The sequence below is a fragment of the Salvia hispanica genome, chromosome 3 (assembly GCF_029641045.1).
Source record: "Salvia hispanica isolate PSC_SH4W2 chromosome 3, Shi_PSC_v1, whole genome shotgun sequence".
NCBI lineage: Eukaryota > Viridiplantae > Streptophyta > Magnoliopsida > Lamiales > Lamiaceae > Salvia > Salvia hispanica.
Window position 1 is genome coordinate 59,739,453 of NC_142694.1, and position 20,572 is coordinate 59,760,024.

The 20,572-nt window shown below is 33.9% G+C and overlaps 2 protein-coding genes across 3 annotated transcripts; both read right to left on the reverse strand.

Moving 5' to 3' along the window:
* Positions 1–208: 208 nt before the first annotated feature.
* On the reverse strand, positions 209–3,347 carry LOC125211950 (1-deoxy-D-xylulose-5-phosphate synthase 2, chloroplastic-like). Its single transcript, XM_048111923.2, has 9 exons — positions 3,190–3,347; positions 2,944–3,108; positions 2,700–2,864; positions 2,182–2,604; positions 1,839–2,112; positions 1,452–1,759; positions 1,103–1,384; positions 731–1,015; positions 209–415 (listed from the first exon to the last, which is right to left on the reverse strand). Exons 1-9 carry the CDS (start codon positions 3,280–3,282, stop codon positions 269–271), a joined length of 2,142 nt encoding a protein of 713 aa, XP_047967880.2. The 5' UTR covers positions 3,283–3,347; the 3' UTR covers positions 209–268.
* A 10,427-nt stretch (positions 3,348–13,774) lies between these two features.
* Positions 13,775–18,024, reverse strand: LOC125211618 (putative glycosyltransferase At5g03795). Of its 2 annotated transcripts, none has more exons than XM_048111494.2 (6): positions 17,372–18,024; positions 16,978–17,286; positions 15,754–16,040; positions 14,908–15,140; positions 14,325–14,416; positions 13,775–14,174 (listed from the first exon to the last, which is right to left on the reverse strand). In XM_048111494.2, exons 1-6 carry the CDS (start codon positions 17,555–17,557, stop codon positions 14,073–14,075), a joined length of 1,209 nt encoding a protein of 402 aa, XP_047967451.1. In that variant the 5' UTR covers positions 17,558–18,024; the 3' UTR covers positions 13,775–14,072. The 2 variants fall into 2 exon arrangements, with proteins under 2 accessions (XP_047967451.1, XP_047967450.1); XM_048111493.2 differs by having other exon boundaries at positions 14,325–14,482; positions 17,372–18,020.
* Between the last annotated feature and the right edge of the window lie 2,548 nt (positions 18,025–20,572).

A 20,572-nucleotide genomic window follows, 5' to 3' on the forward strand; every position in this document is an offset into this window, starting at 1 on the left:
GTGATTAACGACAAAATTGTTAATCGTCGAAGCTTCAACCGTTTGAGATTCTCTAACAGATGAGACAACAAAGGCATTTTTTGGTGGGTTGTCTTGACTTGATTATTGTGTTGAATAAGACAATTTTACATTTCTTGTAGTCTGGTGAGCCTGATAAATTTGATTATTAAAAAAAGAAGAGAGACTATTCAATTTCATCATATAGACATAGGAGATAATCACAATCTTGCATATAATTAATTTGTTTCTAACAACACAAATTCTTAATCTATTGAAGTCTGAGTGCCTCCACAGGCCTTCCAACAAGTGACAAAACTGTCCCACAAATATGCCTTGAAGTGAGACCTGCTTCTTCAATCTGATCCTTTGGTGCTCCATGGTCTATGTATCTATCAGGTAGCATCATTGATCTCAGCTGCATTTCAACCAAAACAAGACATAATCAAAACCTAGGATCAACAGTATTCGGTTTCCTAGATAAATAGTGCTAAGATATAATACAATACAAGATTGAGTTGTGAAATTATTTTAGTTGGAAGAGATTGACTATGACTATAATCACATGATTACTCATTTATGATTGAGTTGTGGGATTCAATCTAATGAACCAAACACACTATACTCATTTAAACTCAAGATACAGTCTTGCAAACTGAACGGGCCCGAACTGAATTGGGGGAGTGCATGTGTGTGAATGTATGTAAGTAATAAGAAGGCATTGTTTTGATACCTTGAGGTGACCATCAAGGAGTCCATTAAGGCTTAGAAAATGTGAAACATGGGAGCCGAATCCCCCGATCGAGCCCTCTTCAACCGTGATGAGGATCTCGTGCTCCTTGGCAAGTCGCCGGATTAGATCAGTGTCCAGTGGCTTGCAGAATCTTGCATCCACCACTGTGGGTGCTATGTCGTAGGACTCGAGAACCTTTGCTGCTTCGAGGCACTGCTGCACCGCGGCTCCATACCCTACTATTGCCACCCTGTTCCCTTCTACTAGTATTCTTCCCTTCCCAATCTGTTGACACATTTTTTGAGGTTGAAAATACAAAGATCATAGTAATATGCAATAAAAGATCATTTGTTGTTGGTGTTGTTTACTTACTTCGATTGGTGTTCCTTTGTTATTGTGAGGGAGAGGAACTCCCACGCCGTTCCCTCTTGGGAACCGGAAGCAGCTAGGGCGGTCATCTATGGCTGCAGCCGTTGCAACCATGTGTATGAGCTCAGCCTCATCCGCTGGAGCCATCACCACCATGTTAGGCAGGCAGGCCATGTAGGTGACATCAAACGCGCCACAATGAGTGGGCCCATCAGCCCCAACTAGGCCAGCCCGGTCCATGGCGAACCGGACAGGCAGTTTTTGCAGATCAACATCATGGACCACCTTCACATCACCACACAAAAATGTTAGTACAACTCCAAATGTTCTAGGTACCATAGTTGCTCCTTACCTGGTCGTAGCCTCGTTGAAGGAAGGACGAGTAGATGGCACAAAAGGGCTTGAGGCCCTCAGAGGCCAAGCCGGCTGCAAATGTGACAGCGTGCTGCTCAGCAATCCCGACATCAAAACATCGCTCGGGAAATCGCTTCTGGAAGAAGTTGAGGCCAGTTCCACCCCCCATTGCAGCATGGATCCCCACAATCTTGCTGTCTACCTCAGCTTCTTTCACCAATGCTTCTGCAAAATACTGTGTGTACGAAAGTGTCGACGATTTCGCCTTGTTTTGCTTCCCGGTCGAAGGATCAAACTTGACAACACCTAAAACAAACACGCAAGAACAAGAGATGAGACAACAATACTTCTTATAGAGAAATTTGAGAATTTGGGATTATCTAACCATGCATTCTATCAGCTGCTGCTTCTGCTGGTGGATAGCCCTTCCCTTTCTCTGTCACAATGTGTATGAGAACCGGCCCCGGTGCTGGCATCGCCTTAACCTTCTCAAAAATAGTGACCAAATCATCAATGTTGTGTCCATCCACAGGGCCAATGTAGTACAACCCGAGCTCCTCAAAGAGAGTGGAGCCAGACGCGCTCAGCATCCCCCTCGCGTACTCATCCACCTTAGCCGCCACCTCATGCGCCTGCGGCCCTATCTGCTTCGTTATACTCTGCAAGAGAAACCGGTTTCAGTATCAATCAATCAATCAAACAGACAGAATTATGCAAATTAGGCCTACTTTAGCAGCCTCCCTAAGCTGCCTAAACTTAGGGCTGGCTTGAAGCTTGGTGAGGGCGCTGCTGAGGGCGCCAACAGGGGTGGCAGGGCCATCGAGCGTGGCTGTGGGGAGCGACACCTGCTTGTTGTCATTCAAGACGACGATGAGGTTGGAGTCCAGGAAGCCTGCATTATTCATGGCCTCATAGGCTTGGCCAGCAGTCATGGCTCCGTCTCCAATCACCGACACGACACTGTTGTTTTTCCCTAACAGATCTCTAGCTACAGCCATACCAAGACCAGCAGAAATGCTGGTGGAGCTATGGCCAACACCAAAGGCATCATGAACACTCTCATCCCTCTTGGGAAAGCCGGCCAGTCCCGATGTCTGCCTTATCGTATGCATCTTCGACCGCCTACCCGTCAGAATCTTATGACCGTACGCCTGCACAACACACATCCACATAGTTCTAAAATTTTCATCCAATCAATTAAACAATTAATCACATCCCGAGTAATGCCAAATCAAACACACCCTACCTGATGGCCCACATCCCAGATGAGTTTGTCATCTGGGGTGTTGAAGACGTGGTGGAGCGCGACAGTGAGCTCCACCACGCCGAGGCTGGAGCTCAGGTGGCCCCCGGTTTTCGACACGGTGTACACGATCTCTTGCCTCAGCTCTGCAGCCAACTGTTCCAAATCCTGACCAAAACCATTGAAGAGATTGATTAAATCTAGAGATCTATGATTGCGAAACAACCTTTATCTTTTTATGACTCACCTTCTTGGTGAGATTCTTCATATGAATGGGGTGGTTGATGGTATCTAGCAACGGCGTCGCCGGTTTCTCGCTAGAGAAATCAAGCTTCAATTCCTCCTTGTCTTTCCTCATCGCCATGTTCCTTTCCTCCGATCCCGAACTTGCTCCGCATGCTTTAACACGCATCTACACAACACTTAGCTCAATCAATGCAACATATTCATATAAATATTTGCAGAAAAACAAAAAAAATTGTGAAGAAGTTACCTTTTGTTTTCTTGGAGCATGATTGAGTTTAGGAGGTGAGAAATTTGGTAGTGTAGCTTGGTTTAATCTGATGAAATATCCAGAAACGGCCATGGTGGAAGAGAGTGTGTAAATGAGATCAGTGGAGTTGCTATTTATTTAAGAAGCAACATTTATACTCATTTTTTGGAAATTATACAATTTATTATTTTGTCCTCGTTTTTAACTACACTGCTGTATATGCAGATTCCTTTTATTAAAAAATTTATTTTCGTTTTTTAATATTAATTTCACTAATTCAAAACCAAATTGAAATTGAGATTATTAGTGTGTACAAATTGCAATACATGTAACTTCACAATAATCGTGTGGGGAAGCATCGATTTGCATTCAATATCATTGTGTTAGTTGAATTTGAATACTCACATTCACATAACATGACGATGACGAACAATTTACTTATTATTCCAACTAATTCCATTTAATTTTTTGTTCAAAAATTATTTAATGATTTGAGTCAGCATGTACTAAGCTCCTTTTTTTGTCGCTGGTAGAGGAATCATTTGGGAAAAAAATTCTTGCTCGCGATTTTTAAATCTCATTTGGCTTTATGTGTACTAATATGCATATATATTCTTAATATTCTATGTCTACTATGTCGGATATATATTATTTCAACAAATATGTAATTACAGATTTGTGCTCTCAATAAAAAATTGCTGTCGCATATCCATAATTAATACTACTACTCCGTCAGTCCTTTAATACGGTCCACGGTATTATTTTAAGAAATATAAAGGTAAGTGAGTTGAAAACGGTGATATATGGATCCTACTTTTATATATACCATCTGTTCGTTATTAGGAGTCTCGGTTTATCATTTTAGTCCATCAGCCAATGATTCACTTTTACTATATATGATAGGTCGACCTCACTTTTCACTAACTTTGTTCACATTCTATTAGAAAACTTAGTAGTACACCATATATTTCTCAATTACATTTTCTCAATCACTTTTCTTTATATTTCTTAAAAATCGCGTCGAACTCAAATGAGATTAAAATGAGATTCCTGTATTTTATAATGTGAGAGAGAAATAGTATAAAATGTGGGGTCTATTATCAAAAATACTAAAAGTAAAGTGAGACAATTAATAAAGAACGAACTAAAAATGAAAAACTAAGACACTAATGGGAGATGGATAGAGTTTTTTTTTTCCTATAAAATATACTAGTATTACAATCATGCATGATCAAAAGAAAGATACAATATTGTGTAGCAGTAGTACTCCCACTGTTCATAAATTATTGTCCAAATTTGACTCGACACGAATTTATAGAAATGTGAAGAAAATGTGTTGAAAAGTTAAAGGAATGAGGGTTCCACATTTATATACTAGTTCTATTATAAAATGTGAGTGTAAAGAGTTTGTGGAAAGTGTAGTCCATTTACCAAAAAAAAAAAAAAGCAAAGTAGACAACTTTTTATGAACGTGATAAAATTAGACAACATTTCACTAATACATGGAGTAATAAGTAATTATCTAGTTATATACATTCATTATCTTGAGTAATAAGTAGTAATTATCTAGTTATGTACATTCAGTATCTAGATTCTTAGATATTTTTGGGGTCAACTCGAACATAGTGTCACTTCTAAAATAGCATATATTTAGTGGAATACTGAAAGGACTCAACTTAATCTCAATTTATTTAATCTGTCAGACAAGATTTCATAGCAAGTTACAAATAGGTAAAAACACCTCACTAGTACTAGGAGAAAAAAAAAGAAAAAGATAAATTGTTTTCCTGTTAACTACTTGGAATTGAATATGTACTCCTAGCCCTATTTGATATTGACATTCAATACTTGCAGGCTTTTTTGAAATTAATCATCATCTATTCACTAGTTGAATTTTTCTCAAACAAATGCTTAAAACGTTGGAAATTTATTTGAAACCAAAAGATTTGAGAAAAGATTGAAATTGTTGCAAACCTAAAATTTATGGATTAATACAATCATTATTATTTTTTTTCTCAATTGAAAAGGCTCAAAACCTGTGATGAGTAGATGTGAGTTGTATTTTGCTATTATCAGTCCATTAAATTTATTAGCACTAACAGATTATGGACATATATAAATGATAATCATATTTTTGGTACTTTTATACTATTATTACATATGAGCATATTCGTCTAATCTCATCGGTCCTTCTCTCTCCCCTACACCTAATTTATTGTTTGTCCCATTCTAGACTCTTTTTCTAAGAATTTCTTATTTTATCTCTATCCATTTTTGCACTCAAAAGTCTTCTTACAATTTTTGTTTTATTTTCTCAATCTCCACCAATGGAGTTCTCATATCAACACATGGTGGAAGTTGCATCTTTCTTTTTCAAAAAATCATTAATGACGTTTTTATAGTTCTCCCATATACCTAGATTGACAATTACTACTACTTTTACTTATATCAACAACCACAATTTCTTTATGTCTTAAACGACGCACTGCTAGTACAAATATAACATGAAAATGGCATATTCAATCATCTTTCTCCAACACCAAACATTTCAATTTCTTCAAATAATAGTTCAATGAGAGTTTGTCAATGAATAAGTACTACAGTGAATCCATGCACCAATTTCTCATTTCTCAAGAAATCTTGTGACATCCCAAATAATATATCTTGGAGAAGTGAGTGTGTCGAGGGTGTAAAGGCAAGGCATTTGGCCTTTCATGTAGCCGAGACTTAGTGTAACCTTCAATATTATTATAGTGTGTCTTAAATGCCAAGCTTTTCAAGTATCATCCTTTGGCTTTATAAATAGACTTGAATATGGAGTAGAAGAGTACTCCTACAATAAGCATTCTCTATTCTCTCCACCTTTCTACATCACAACGTGCATTTTAGGAGCATTGTTGGCTCAATCCGAGAGCACTAGCCGGAGAGTAATTTGTCTTGCGGAAAGAGAGTTCTCATTGACTCGACTTATAGTTTGGCCTTTTGTTTTCGTTGTAATTTTCATTCCATTTATTGTTGTACATTGTTTGTACACAGCTAAGGAATTTTATCCCATTATATCTGACAATCGCAAGAGAAATTATTGTACCATTATAAGACAAGATTATGCCAGTCGAAGTTGGTGGAACGTGAACTCCAAAGTTGGAATGAAACAACGGTGGTCGCAATGTTCTTGGACTACGAAATGCTTAATTCTTTAAAAATTTATTCTCTTAAGATCGTGTTTATCATTTATCATTTGAAAGCAACACCAAGATAGATTTGGTAGTACTAATTGGGATGCATATGTTGTTGAACACAAAATGCACCTAGAGTTCATTATATATCTTTAAAAATTTATTCTCTTAAGATCGTGTTTATCATTTATCATTTGAAAGCAACACCAAAATAGATTTGGTAGTACTAATTGGGATGCATATGTTGTTGAACACAAAATGCACCTAGAGTTCATTATAATTGTGTACATATTGTTGAAGACAATATTGTGAAAATTGTTTTAACGTGTTGTTAAAGACAATGAGGACCACAGGTGGTCGCAATGGTCTTCGATGGAAAATCACGATAACAATCCAAAGGAATGGTTTGTTGATATGGGTACCACATGTCATGTGCTCTCGGAAAGAAACACTTAATCTACTTACACATCTGTTGGATGTAGAAATATACGTATGAGATGGTTGGTGTAATGTGTTCTTGAAATTAACATCTGGACAGGTTTTAACTTTTAAGAATGTGCTACTCCCAGACATCTGAAATAACTTGATGCATGTCAGACTTACTTTTAGTAAATCATAGATTTTCATTAGAATTTGAGTATGAAAAGTTATTTTGACCAAGTACAAAAAGTTTATAGGTAAAGGCATCTAGTGAATGGACTTCTTAATTTGAATGTAATGCACTGTGAGAAGATATAAGCAATATTTTCACTATTGAGCAATATCATTCATTCAATATCGAAAAATTCTATCATTTTTATATTTTATACGTCATCTAGGTAAAGAATTAACGATGGCCAAATCCATATAACATAGTATATTAAATTAAAATGTGAATGAAACTTTTTGTATGATTTATACAAAACTTCAAAATTTTATATGAATCGTATAGTTAACCCCTGTCACTCTTTATCGAACTCAATATCATTTTGTTAAGAAACATAAATTATCATCAAAAAAGAAATATCATTGTTCATATGTCATATTATCATTTTTTTTTGCCTTTGATATTATACCATGTAAGTAGAATTTTGTTAGAATGATTATAAAATTACCTTTAATTTGGTATAATCTTTATAAAAATAATTTAAATTTGAAAAATATGTGAAATTCAGAGAAATTAACTTTCATATACGATTTGAAAGAATTAATCATTTGGATCTTACATTCAAATGTTAAAATTTCCATTTACATTAAGAATGAAGGAAAAAGAAATATTAATTGTAGCCACTAAATTCCTAGATCATGTGATTCTGATTGAGTTATTATTATTATTATTATTATTATTATTATTATTATTATTATTATTATTATTATTATTATTATTATTATTATTATTATTATTATTATTATTTAACCAAAAAAAGGTTCAGATTGAGTTACTATTAGTTACTATGTCTTCAACAATATATATGTGCATAGAATCAGAAAGTAAATGAAATTTAATTGTGAGACAAAATAAGATAAGATAACATGGATTATTAATAATAAGGTGATATCTTGCCACGTAAATGACGAAAATAGCCTTAGAGTAAAAAAATTAAAAAGGTAGAAATATCTAAAAATAATATAAAAGGATAAAAATATGTTTACCTTTATATCCAAGTTTTATTAACACTAATAAATTTTATCTAGAATCGACAATATGTAAGTACAATTGCTTAACGACGTTTTTTGTAATTCAGTCCAAAAACAAGCACGTCAGCATTATCGGTGGATAAAGATGTGAGCAAAGGGGTACAAATATGAAGGGATAGAACTATAATCCCAATTATAACACATTAATAGTCATATATTTATTTCACATTCTTGAATCCCAATTATAACTCATCAAGGCCATCTCCAACCATTTACACCAAACTTAAACCCATCATTTTTGAGTATGCGTCAATGTAATTTTATTCTAATCATTAACTCCAAACTCAAACTCAAAAGAATATTAAAACATACTCCCTCCGTTCCATAGTAACAGAGACATTTTGTTTTGAGCACTCATTTTGAAAAAATAATAATAAATAGTTAAAGTGGAGAAAGAGTAAAGTTAGAGAGAGAATATTGTAGATAAGACTCTTCACTACAATATATCTCTCTCTTACTTTACTCTTTCTCCACTTTAACTATTTATTATCATTTTTTCAAAACAAGAGCTCAAAACGAAACGTCTCTATTACTGTGAAACGGGGGGAATATATGAAAGCATTCCATCACTACCAACCAAAAGAAATATTCCAACGAAGAATTCGTCAAGTACTTGTTACACATTGTGATAGAGAAAATGTCCTTTTCATATTATTATGATGCATATTCACATCAATTGTAAAATAAAGGCCTAGTTTGTAATATTTTAAATTTTTTTCAGTAGATACCCAAATTTGATGTTGTACACTAAATTTGGTGTCGTTTAAGGAAAAAACACAAAAAATGAATATGGATTCGGAGCATGGTTGAAGAAGATATTTACACTAAAAATGGGTTTTAGTGTACGGTTGGAGATAACCTAATAATCATATAATTATCGCATTCTTGAATCCACTAGTGATCAAACGGCAAGTTGATTATAAGTCTCCAGCAAACAATTGTCCCGTGTTAAAAGTTTTTCATTTCCTGCATTCATTTTTAAAAAATAAATATAAATAATTAAAGTGATAGAAAAAATAATTATAAATAAAATGATTCTTCTATTATAGAACAGAAGAAATAGTATTTTTGTAGTACTAATTTTCCATTGTTTTGATTTTTGGTATAATACGCTACTATTTTTATGTTTTATGTAATATCCTCAAATAAAAAAAAATCCTTGCTGTTTCTAATTGTTTAGATTTTAATTACAAAAAAAACACCATCAGGAAAAATAGAAGTTAAAGCAAATACAAAAGGTTCACAAAGTTACAAGATATCGAAATGCAGAAAACTCCTGATAGGGTTTAAAAATAAGAAGAGAACATAAAAAAACAAAAATAGGTACTGCCAAAACAGAATAGGTTCACAAGAATGAAACCACAATCTTATCCAACAAATTTGATGCTACTCCAAACTCAAAATTATTAATTAAAAATTATTAAACCATCCAAACTCAAAAGAAGGGAGGAGGGCAAGCTTAAGAAGTTGCTAATTCTCTTTTGAAGGAAGAGGTAAAAAGAAATACTCCGTAGCTATTATATTTATTTCTTTTTTATAAAAATTAATTCTTCAAGAGAAGGGATATTTAAGAATTATATTTATCATAGATATTCTCACCTAAACAAAATTACAATTTTTTAATTAGCTGAGCTAGATAACTAAAAATGTGTTTCTTTTCAAAATATTGAGTAATGTTGATGCATGCATTATATAAAATCAACTTAAAACCTCAATGTTTTTTATTATATTATAGAAAAAAATTGTTTGTAACGCTTCTATCTTTTAATTTCGAAATTTACCGTGGAGGAAAAACCATTGTTTTTTAAAAACTTTAAAAAGTTTCATTCCAAATAATAAAATTCTAACTAGAAAATGGTTAAGATGATTGCTTCCGACAATGCGACAGCAATGCATGACTGTAGTATTCGTAGTTTATTCACTTATAAAAATTTAGAGTGAACTTCAAATTTTGAACTCTTTCTATCTCTTAAAATTAGTAGTCTATCCAAACCTTTTAAACTGGGAGTACAAATTTTATGATAAATAAACATACAACATAGTATTTAATAGCATCACATTGAAAATTGAATCAAGACACAGCGAATAGTAGTTTATTTTAAAATGACCATAAATTAATGTTATTTAATTATGAGAAAGAACAAATTTATATAAACCGTATAGACGGAATAGTTTAATTTTTATGATTCACTTTATTTATACTTGATGTTTTTAATTAAATTGATTATATTTGGGATATACGAAAACTGATTTGATTAAATTAAGTTAGTGTGCGTATGGACACGTACAAGTTTTTAAAATAAAGATAAACATATTTGTTCAATTGAATATATTAATATATTTAAACATATGCATGTTCAATATATGTTCTGCTGCAGAGTCCATTGGAGATAATCAGATAAGTTGTGCATCAGCAAAAGTAATGGCCACGTAGGTTAGATAATGCTGAATTTCATAGTTCTTTAATAGACTTTTATTAGTTTTTTATTAGACTTGTATTACCTATATACATTGATTAAATAGATGAAGGTCGATTGGTTTGTTTTGCGCGCGTTAAAGTGTAGCCCATATTCTATATAATTAATGTGCTTACTATTAAATATGCATATTTCTATAAAATCATGTCACGAGATGCACATTCGCATGTCTACCTGTCACCAAACAAACAAAAAAAATCAGAAAAAATTATATTACCTCTTAATTTAGACGTTTCATATTAATCAAAAAAATAGCCGAGTCAGTCGACACAAATCAGAATCAATTTTAAATGATAAGAAGAAATTAATTTTGTGCTAAAAATATGAAAAACCATAGTTGTTTCATAAAATACACAATTAAATTAATTAGCTTGATGTTGTTTCAATTTGCGAATGGTTGTGTTTATTGTTTTTAATTGTCTCGTGAAGATTGAGATGAATTTAATTTGTAGCACATTTCACCATCATCTTGCAAAATGTTGAGCGTGGACTTCTGTCTAAATCATTACCATGTACATTTAATTATTGTAGAACACTATTTCTTCAACGTTGGCAGATTGTGATGAACGCGGGATATTAATTTCTTGGAGAAAAGTATTTCTTGTCATTTTATATTAAAATGGGATTAATTAGATTTTATTAAAAGGATTCATGATAAGCACACCCCATTCATATTTTATTCATAGAAAATTTGAATAGAAATTACTATTAAAATGCACACGTTAATATCTCGTGTTAGGAGGATAAAATAACAAATTAAATAGATACTTCTACATTATTTTTCATTATTGAGGGGTATTGATTAATTGTTATGATAATATATAAATACGCGTGTTAAGCGATAGAAGGTAACGTGTACGTGTTTAAGGGCGACGTGGTCTCAAATAGGGACAAACATAAAATTGGGAATTGAAATTATTTTAAATTGATGATCTTGGAACTTTAATTAGTTGGCCTACTATTTATTTTTAAAATAATTAATACTAGTAATTTGGAAGAGTTTTGGAACGTCAACTTAACATATACTTCCTCAGATGAAAGAGTTTTGGAACGCCAACTTTAGATGGCATATTGATATAGTTTTTTTTTTTTTTTAATTGAATTGAGGGAAAGTTAAGTAGTTATAATAATATTTTTATTTTAAAAATATGTCAGTGAAAATTGAATATCTAAAATAAGAATTTGTGTCACTGCACAGATAGAGATATAGTACTCCTTAAATAAAAAAATGTAATCGATAAAATATTATCAACAATGTACATAGACGATTTGATTTCTTCTTTATAGTGTGTATTCATTTAATGAGTATCACTTGTTCAAATTTTATGTAACTCATATTACTTGGAAACAATGTGTTTCACGTCCACGATTGAGACATCCTGACAGCTTCACTTTATTTAATTTGGGTTACCTTCCTAAACCCTAAAAATAATTCTTAATGTCAAGCATAGATGTCCTCTATATTTATATGATAAAAAAAACTAGAAAATTACTTATAAACTTTGATTTGCCTATTGTACTTAATTTCAATCAGTTGTGTCATATACTCCTTTCATATTAGTTAATATGATATGTTTTCATGTTTAATACTTCATCAGTTCCAGTTACTTCATCAGTTCCAGTTAAGATATCTTTTTTTTTCCACATATTTTATAAAAATGATAATAAATAGTTAATTGTAAGGATAAAGTAAAGTAACAGAAAAATAATATAAAAGATAGTCTGTACTACATTATTCCCTCACCTAATTTAATTTCTCTCAATTTTAACTATTTATTGTCATTTTTACAAAATAAGTTCGAAAAAAAGGATCATCTTAAATGAGACAGGCAGAGTATGTCTCAAATAATGATATGTTTCTATTTTTGAAAAGAATAGAATCACTTTCTCTTCTCAACTAATATAAACAGCCATTTTTTTTTCTATAATTAAAATATCTATCTCTCTTGATTTAATACATATATCCATCTTTCTTCTTTAATTAAACACATGAATTAATAATTCCTAAAATTTCATTCAAACAAAAAATGGACCATCTTAATTTGTTGAGACGGAATGAATAATATTTTATATTTTTCAATTACTATTATACCTAAATGATACTAAGAATCATCTTCTGTACCAGCTCAAAACATAAAAGAATCATCTTTTGTACCTAAATTTCTTGAATATTGCGGTGAGAATGATTTATTCTATCTATATACTCCCCCGTCCACAATTAATTGATAAAGTATAACTCTTTTTTTATTCATTCACAGTTAATATATATACTTTTTACTAGTTTTAATAATTGACCTCTCATTCGTATAAAACTAATATAATATATAAAGTAAAATTCATATTCAATTAACTTTTTCCATCCACGGCAGGAGCATTTATTATTAAGATAGTAATATTGACCATGAATTTAACCAAATTTTAATAAATTAAAATTTTTAATTTTTTTCTATTGACTCATATACAAAAATATTTTATTGACGTTGAAAACAACATAATTTCATTACTTATAAGAGTATTTTGTTTTGTGTTTCACTTTTTTTTCTTTATTCTCTTTCCATTTTAAAATCAAATGTCATCTCAAGCATCACCAAATACTTTGTTTTATATACACAGGAAATAATAAAAAAATAAATTAAAGTTTAAGATTTAACAATCTATTTACAAATCTCATAAAAGTAATTAAAATTTGACCAAACTTCATATTTTATGTGACTATTATCTCTTTATTATTTAAATCTAAATATTTTAAGCACGCAAATACCACCTAGATAGTACTCTAAGGAAGATGGCCCATGACTTGGGCAGCATGAGATTTTATGAACTCTTATTTTGTTGTTAGGTGGAGAGAATAAAGAGAGAGAGAAAAAAGTAAAGGTAAAGGGATTTCTATTTTAAACAATAGGTCATATAGGTGGGACAAATTAAAAAGGAAAGTGAGCCATCTTCAATGGGACGGAGGGAGGTACTTGCAATTGAGTACTCCATCTGTCCCTTTAAAAATGAAATGTTTTTGTTTTTGAATTGTCCCATTAAAAATAAAACGTTTCCTAAAATGGAATCAACTTTATCTCTATTTTTTCATATCTCTTACTTTACTCTTTTTTATTAACTCACAAAATAACACCACATAAAATCTCGTGCCAATTTCAGAATATTTCATATTTAGTAGGACGGAGAGAATACTTCAGAACATATAGATAAAAGAAAAGAACTACCAAAATCAACTCAATAAGGATAAATAAATTGAGACATCACTGAATTAATGCTCTATTTCCATAAAATAAAAAAAGGAACCATAAATCAGAAATGTTCACCCTGTTAGGATTGGTAAAAAGGAAGAATAACACTACATGGATATAGATGAAATAGTTTACTAGGCACCCCTTCACTCTAAAATTGGTATCGATTCTATCTGCAGATCTAAAACATTTTTAAAAAGTAGACACGAACGAATGAACAAATTGCAACTCACAAGTAGTAATATACAAGTTTTTCAAAGTCACAACCAGCAGAAGCTAGCCATGTGTTGAGATGGAGTTGTGTGATTTAGAAGTTAGTACTTGATTACATGATGGCGTAACCAGAGCTCGTACATGATCATATGGAAGGCGTCGTGACTCACAGCAGGTGAGTTCCAATGGAAGTGTTTTTGGACCTGACAGCAGATCATCGTAAAGAATTAATTTACAATCAGTTACTCTGTGCGCTCAATGCACAAAACCAATATCATGTAGAATAGAGTAGGGAAAGATAAACTACTTAACTCGAGATTTGAATTTACAATCAGTTAAGAATTGAATTGTACCTTATGCAAATTGTTGTGCAATCTGACAAACTCTTCTTGTGTGATATTCTTCAGAATTTGCTTAAGCTGGTAGACATCCTTCTCCTTTAGTACTACCGAAAATTTATGCCAATTTAGTATGTCGTTGAAAGGCAAGTCGTAGTAATTAGAGAGAATCACTGTACAGAACAATTAATAGTTAATCAAACTACAATTATGAAAACATTGAATACTTACAAATAAGTAGTGCATACACAACATATAAAGCAGCACATGTTCATATATATTCTTCAAAATATTGAATACAGAATGATCCATTTTTCTCCCCTTTTCTGCAAAAGTATTTCCATTTCTGACGGTACAAGTCGTGGTTGTATTCAGACGGTAAAATAAATACATATTCATTGCTGTAACTAGATTTCCATTTCTAATACTATGACTATATTCCAATCTTGAGAAATGTTATGCTACACACCTATACAACCATCCGTGAGCACCATTTGTTTAATACACGTTTAGCGACTTTCATGAAACATAAAGGCCAAACCCGCTAAAACTTATTATAACATATACATAGGTGAGAAGAGAGGGGATTAGTTCTCACCAGGTATACATCCATAGTGTATAGAGTCTGCTATACGGGCACTATTGACTTGAGAGCCACCTGGGCAAATGCAGAATTTTGTTCTGTAAAATCTCTTTTGATACACAAGATGCCCAGTGGCCCTGTTAATTCTGTTGTTGGATATGTCAAGTTCAGTATCATTTTCCCATACTTGTGCCAATATGACACGAATCTTGGAATTTCTATGCCCTGCCCAAAAAGCGAGTGTCGTCCTGCAACATATGTTAATTAATTCTTCAAATCCCGTTCTTAACTGATGAATAGAAATGGATAAATGGAACATTGTAAAAGAAAGATTAAACCATACTATTATGGTTCTAAGTGATCAGCTCAATCTACTCAATACCATATATTGCACTAAGGGGGCATTTACTTTGGGTGACAGAACAGCAGCTAAAAGTAATATAGGCTTATGTTGACCTGACCATAATTTCCTGCAAAGGAGAATATGCGTGTAGACAAGAGATAGTAGCTAAGAGTTTAGCAACAGAAAGTCCACTTTTCACCCAGACAGAAGTTTCAGCAAAAATAATACTAAAGTGAATCCCCCTTCGGCACTTTCTCAAGGTTCATGGGGTTTCAAGGAATGAAACGATCTCCTTTCTTTTAAAGCCATGGAGGTTATTAGAATTTTTTATTTTTATTTTGATCTGACCTTCTTCAGATTGTAGATTACTCTCAGAAGCAGATTGGTGAACATATTTCACGCGTGGTAAGGTTAATTAGTTCAGCTAAACAACAGCAAGCACCTTAATAAATCGTATATCAAGAAATTAAAATGCAAGGCAAGGAAAACTTAAGAGGTCCAATTTTTGAAATAAGTACCTATTTTCTATATCATTTTCTCCAGCAGGAAGGGCAAAGGGCTGAAGAACTTGAGGGAGTGCAACATCTTTGTGTGGTATAAACCCAACATCATAGCTGGGGGAGCAAACAACACGAATCGAGTTCTTTATAAGGTTCGGAAGCCCTTCGGTGGCCCTCACACCAACATCATGACAAGTAACAAAAAAGTGATCTGCACCTAGAGTTCTATTCCAATATGGGTATTTGGACATCAATCCCTCCACATAGTCCCGGACAATTATAGTCATGTTCTCATATGAGATACCCTGTATGTTATTGTAAGAAGATCGAAAAATCAGCAATTCAAATCCTCATATATTAGTATTGCAGGTAGAACACGAAAAGGATTACAAGAAAAACTATTCAAGCTAACAATCGCTAATAACTCAACCACATGGAAAGCAATTGAACATAAACATTACCTGTTTTTTATATGAGTTAACTGTGTAAGTCTTTATACATAACAAACATTTTGCCTAGATTAAAGTAGCAGACAATTATCAGTAATGAGATGTGCGGTAGAAATAAGGGCAGTAGCAGAGCTAGTGAAATCACATTAGACCTTTGCTTTTAACCTTTTATAGTAATGAAACAGCTCATGGTGATAAGCCAGGCAGTTGAAGTGGAAGGAGATAGTTGTTTAACCATTTATCACACTTTCTCGCTCAAAGAACAAGATCATTAGGCATGCTGAGGAACAAGTTCAGAAAAAGGAAACAACATCTGCTCAGAAAGTAAGTAGAATTATAGTGCTTAACTGACTTATGAAACTGGATTAGGATGGGTGACTTCAGCTGCCCTTTTCCTAAGTTCTCTAGCTTCGAAGGGATATATAGGTTAACCAGAGGAGCACTTCCTGATTACTTTGGCTGCGTTTTTTTTTGCTTATGAAGACCTAAGCTGAAAACATTCCATTCCCTTCCATTTATACAATTATATGAATACAGGTAGTTTCTTCAGTAGATAGATAAAATAAATTTTTACAAAAGAGAAGAAATAAATATGAAAGCTAATATTTAAAATCGTTCAAAATCAATGCAGTAGGAACTCCAACATCTGAAGCAGCTCAATGATTCGATTTTAACAAAAGGACACAGCATCTACAGAAGTTAAGCATTTAACAAACTCAATGGAAGCTGAATCTCGAAATCAAGCATCAAAAGCAACCGCATTGCCAATGAAAATTGACGAATGTCGACATACCTTTCCTCGCATCTTATGGCAAGAGATCGGGATGAAGAACAGATCCGCCTGATCTGGATCATCCGTCACGAATTTACTATCCCTAAGATTCTGAAAAAAGTATCCTTCGCTCGCGTATTTTCCGGTGAGCTTCCGCGGCGTCTGGTAATAGGTCTTCGGATCCCCATCGGAGTACACGTACACCTTAAATCTCTTCAACATCTCCTCGTAGTTCAACCTAAACACCTTCGGCAAATGATACACATCGCCTTCCTCCGCATCGTCACTCTCCTTTCTCTCTCCCTCCGCAGTATCGCCGTAATCAACATCCTAGAATGAGGAAACGGAGAAATTGATCGAATCGAAACATGAGAATTAGTGAATTGACGCAATTCGTAGGCAGAACAAGTAGTACCTCAGGCAGGGAGGGTTGTACGGTAGAGGTGGTAGTGGTGGAGGATAGGAGAGATGGTGAGTGTAGGGATTTAAGGGAGAGGTAAGTGAAGGAAACGAGGGTTACGATAGCGACAGTGAGGACGGAGCGGCGAAGCGTGCAGAAAGCGGCGAAGGGCGGTTGCTGATGGAGTTTTACCGCGGACATTGGCTGCCGGGGAGAGGAGGCGCCTAGTTCCGTAGATATATCTTCCCAAGCTAAACCAGAGATATTCAAAGAGAGTTCAATTCATTCAGTGCAAGATGGCAGAGTATCACGCATTTACCTATGATTGCTTATTGGTACACCAATCACGATTTCATATTTAAACTTTGTGGCAATGAAATTATGATTACGTGGCATATTTTTTTTATGATTACCGATGAAAGCTCTCGACACTGAGCGGTTCATCGGCGAAGTAGTCAGCAAACAGCCGATTGTGGGTAGCGATGTGGTTCCAGTTGATTGTACGTCGATGCTGGATCCGTCGAGGGACCACTGGCTGCATCTCTTCCCGAATGTGGTTTTCCAGTTCACGGTCTAACTCCGCTCACACATGCTCCCAAATGGCGTTGTCGAGGAGCTTTTCCATTGGATCCTCATCACCATCAAATGCCATCTTTATATAGAAATTTCGTGTAGAGTAGTGAAATGTGAGGAAAATGGATGGAAAAAATGAAATGGGAGTAGGGTATTTATAGAAGAAAAAAAATATGACTTGGCGCCTATTATGTGAGGAAAATGGATGGAAAAAATGAAATGGGAGTAGGGTATTTTATAGAAGAAAAAAAATATGGCTCGGCGCGCAATAGGCGCCGAGCCAGCGCCCAACGATCGCCGAGCTTTCCCTTTCCCCCATGGCTCGGCTGTTGCAATAGGGCCCTAGCCACCACCCTAGCTGCTAAGCGGTGGCTAGGGTCATATTACTAATGTTGTGTTGGGGTTTTGTGCCCTTTGCACAATGGAAAACATTCATAAACAAATAAACCATGCATACAAATTTATTTGACTGATAATGGGACCAATTACTCACATGTTAAACAACCAATTGCATACAAGAACACACATTAATTCATGCTTATGTAATTTAAACCCTAATTCATGAATTCCTACGGTTTAGAATTACCGATCTGATCATCCAAAGAATCGATGATTGCTTGCATCTTCTCCATGTGATGTTCTTCATACTCAACCATGAACCTTCTAATCTGTATCCCGAAACTTAGATAATGACCCTTGAGTGGGCAAAGCTTGTCAGAATCGAAAAGGACTTGATTAAAAAGAAGACAAAATATTAGTTATGTTAAAAACCGATTTTTCGTCCACTCCTGAGCGGGAGCACAAAAATTATGAGTTAATTCACATTAAATTTCCTATCCAATCTTCTTTTATATAGAGTTATGATGAGTCAGATTAGGGATCTATGGAGGTTGGACTTGGGACAAACTTGTTGGACATTTACAAATTAAATTGAGCCTCAATTTAATTCAAAGCTGAACATAATATTATTATAATCCACTATAGTATAATAATATTGATTGCCCGTCCAATCCCAAATTATGAGTAATCCGGGCTTTACCTCTTTCATTTATTATTTCATGTGTTTAAGATATAAATAGCCATTAATTAATTTAAGTCTGCTATTTGATTTTAATTAATTAATATCTTTTCCTAAGAGTTCTCTAGTTCAAAATCTTTATTTATTATTCTTGAATAAATTCCAACCGGCTGAGTTTCTGAATAATAAAACCTTTTTCAAACACCTCGTGATGATATTATCAAACTGGACTCACCCAGCACACGATTCATTATAATGACAATACTAGCACCTCTAGACATTGATCACCACTACCCAAAATATCAGGATTCTTATTACGAAAAAGCAACACCTTTTTGCTAAATCAAAGTAGTGCATAATCAATATCGTTTGTTCAATGTTATGTCAACAATGATTAAAAAATAACAATCACGGAGACCTCGTATTTCAGTAAATAGCAAGAAAAACTTATCTAAACTGTTAGATCCTTCATTGTTATACCACATCAGTGTCGTTTATTTCCTAAGGTAAGGAAACATGTGGACTGACACCGCAACCTTTCACGATAGGTAGCCAAAGCCTATCAAGGTTGTGAAATTCTATTTATCATCTACAAAGAACCAACTGCGTCACCCTATGTGAACGTCGTTCACGACCAATCTACTATGTAGAAGAATTAGACTTGTTTGCTTCTTATACATTTAAAAGTTTTAGAAACATCTTATATGTAACACCCGCCCTTTTTATTTCTTAAGTCTTTTAGAAAACCGACTTATTAGTATTTTTTCTTCGCGCCTAGTCTCTTTTACCACGCGTTGTGATCGAGTTAGAAACATCTTATATGTAACGCCTGCCCTTTTTCTTTCCTAAGTCTTTTAGAAAACCGACTCATTAGTATTTTTTTTCTTCGCGCCTAGTCTCTTTTACCACGAATTGTGGTCGAGCTTTATGTTGGAAGTACGTTTAAGTGGTGAATGAATATAGTTCTACAACAATATTTAATTTTCTTATAGTCCGTTTGTGAAGTCCGAGTTACAAATGAAAGTTCAAAGACGTTTTACATAGAGTTCAATACTAGAATAAAAATAACGACACAACTTCTAACAACGCGAGAGCCGTGTCACGACATGCTCACGCCAGAAAGTCACGGCGGGCAATCGCGCACGCTATCCCAGACAACCTGTCCCTCACTCGCTGAACCTTGCCCGATAATCACGTCATGCGCTCCCGCTACCTACACAAAATAATAGAACACGTGTTAAATACACTTTTGACATCAAATTAAGACGAGACGTTTGACGAAATCACATCACATTAAAGCACGGTTCCCAAACGACGGCACACAGTTTCCAAACTATGACCGTACTTGTTAGCTGTCATTTTAAGTGACGAGATGTAAGATGCTTGCCATTTATGGTATAGTGAATGATTGAGGTGACAACTTGTCTCATTTGGCAAGAAGTCCATAACCTTTGGACAATGTAATTCTTCCATAAATCAAGCTTTTACCCATGTTTTTCCCATGCAGCATTTCTTTTATAATTACTACATCCACTCCATCCTTTAAATCTTTTATTCTACTACAAAAAAAGCACTACACCATCAAATTACACTCAAGTGAGGAATTGGAAATTTTCAAGCAAAGG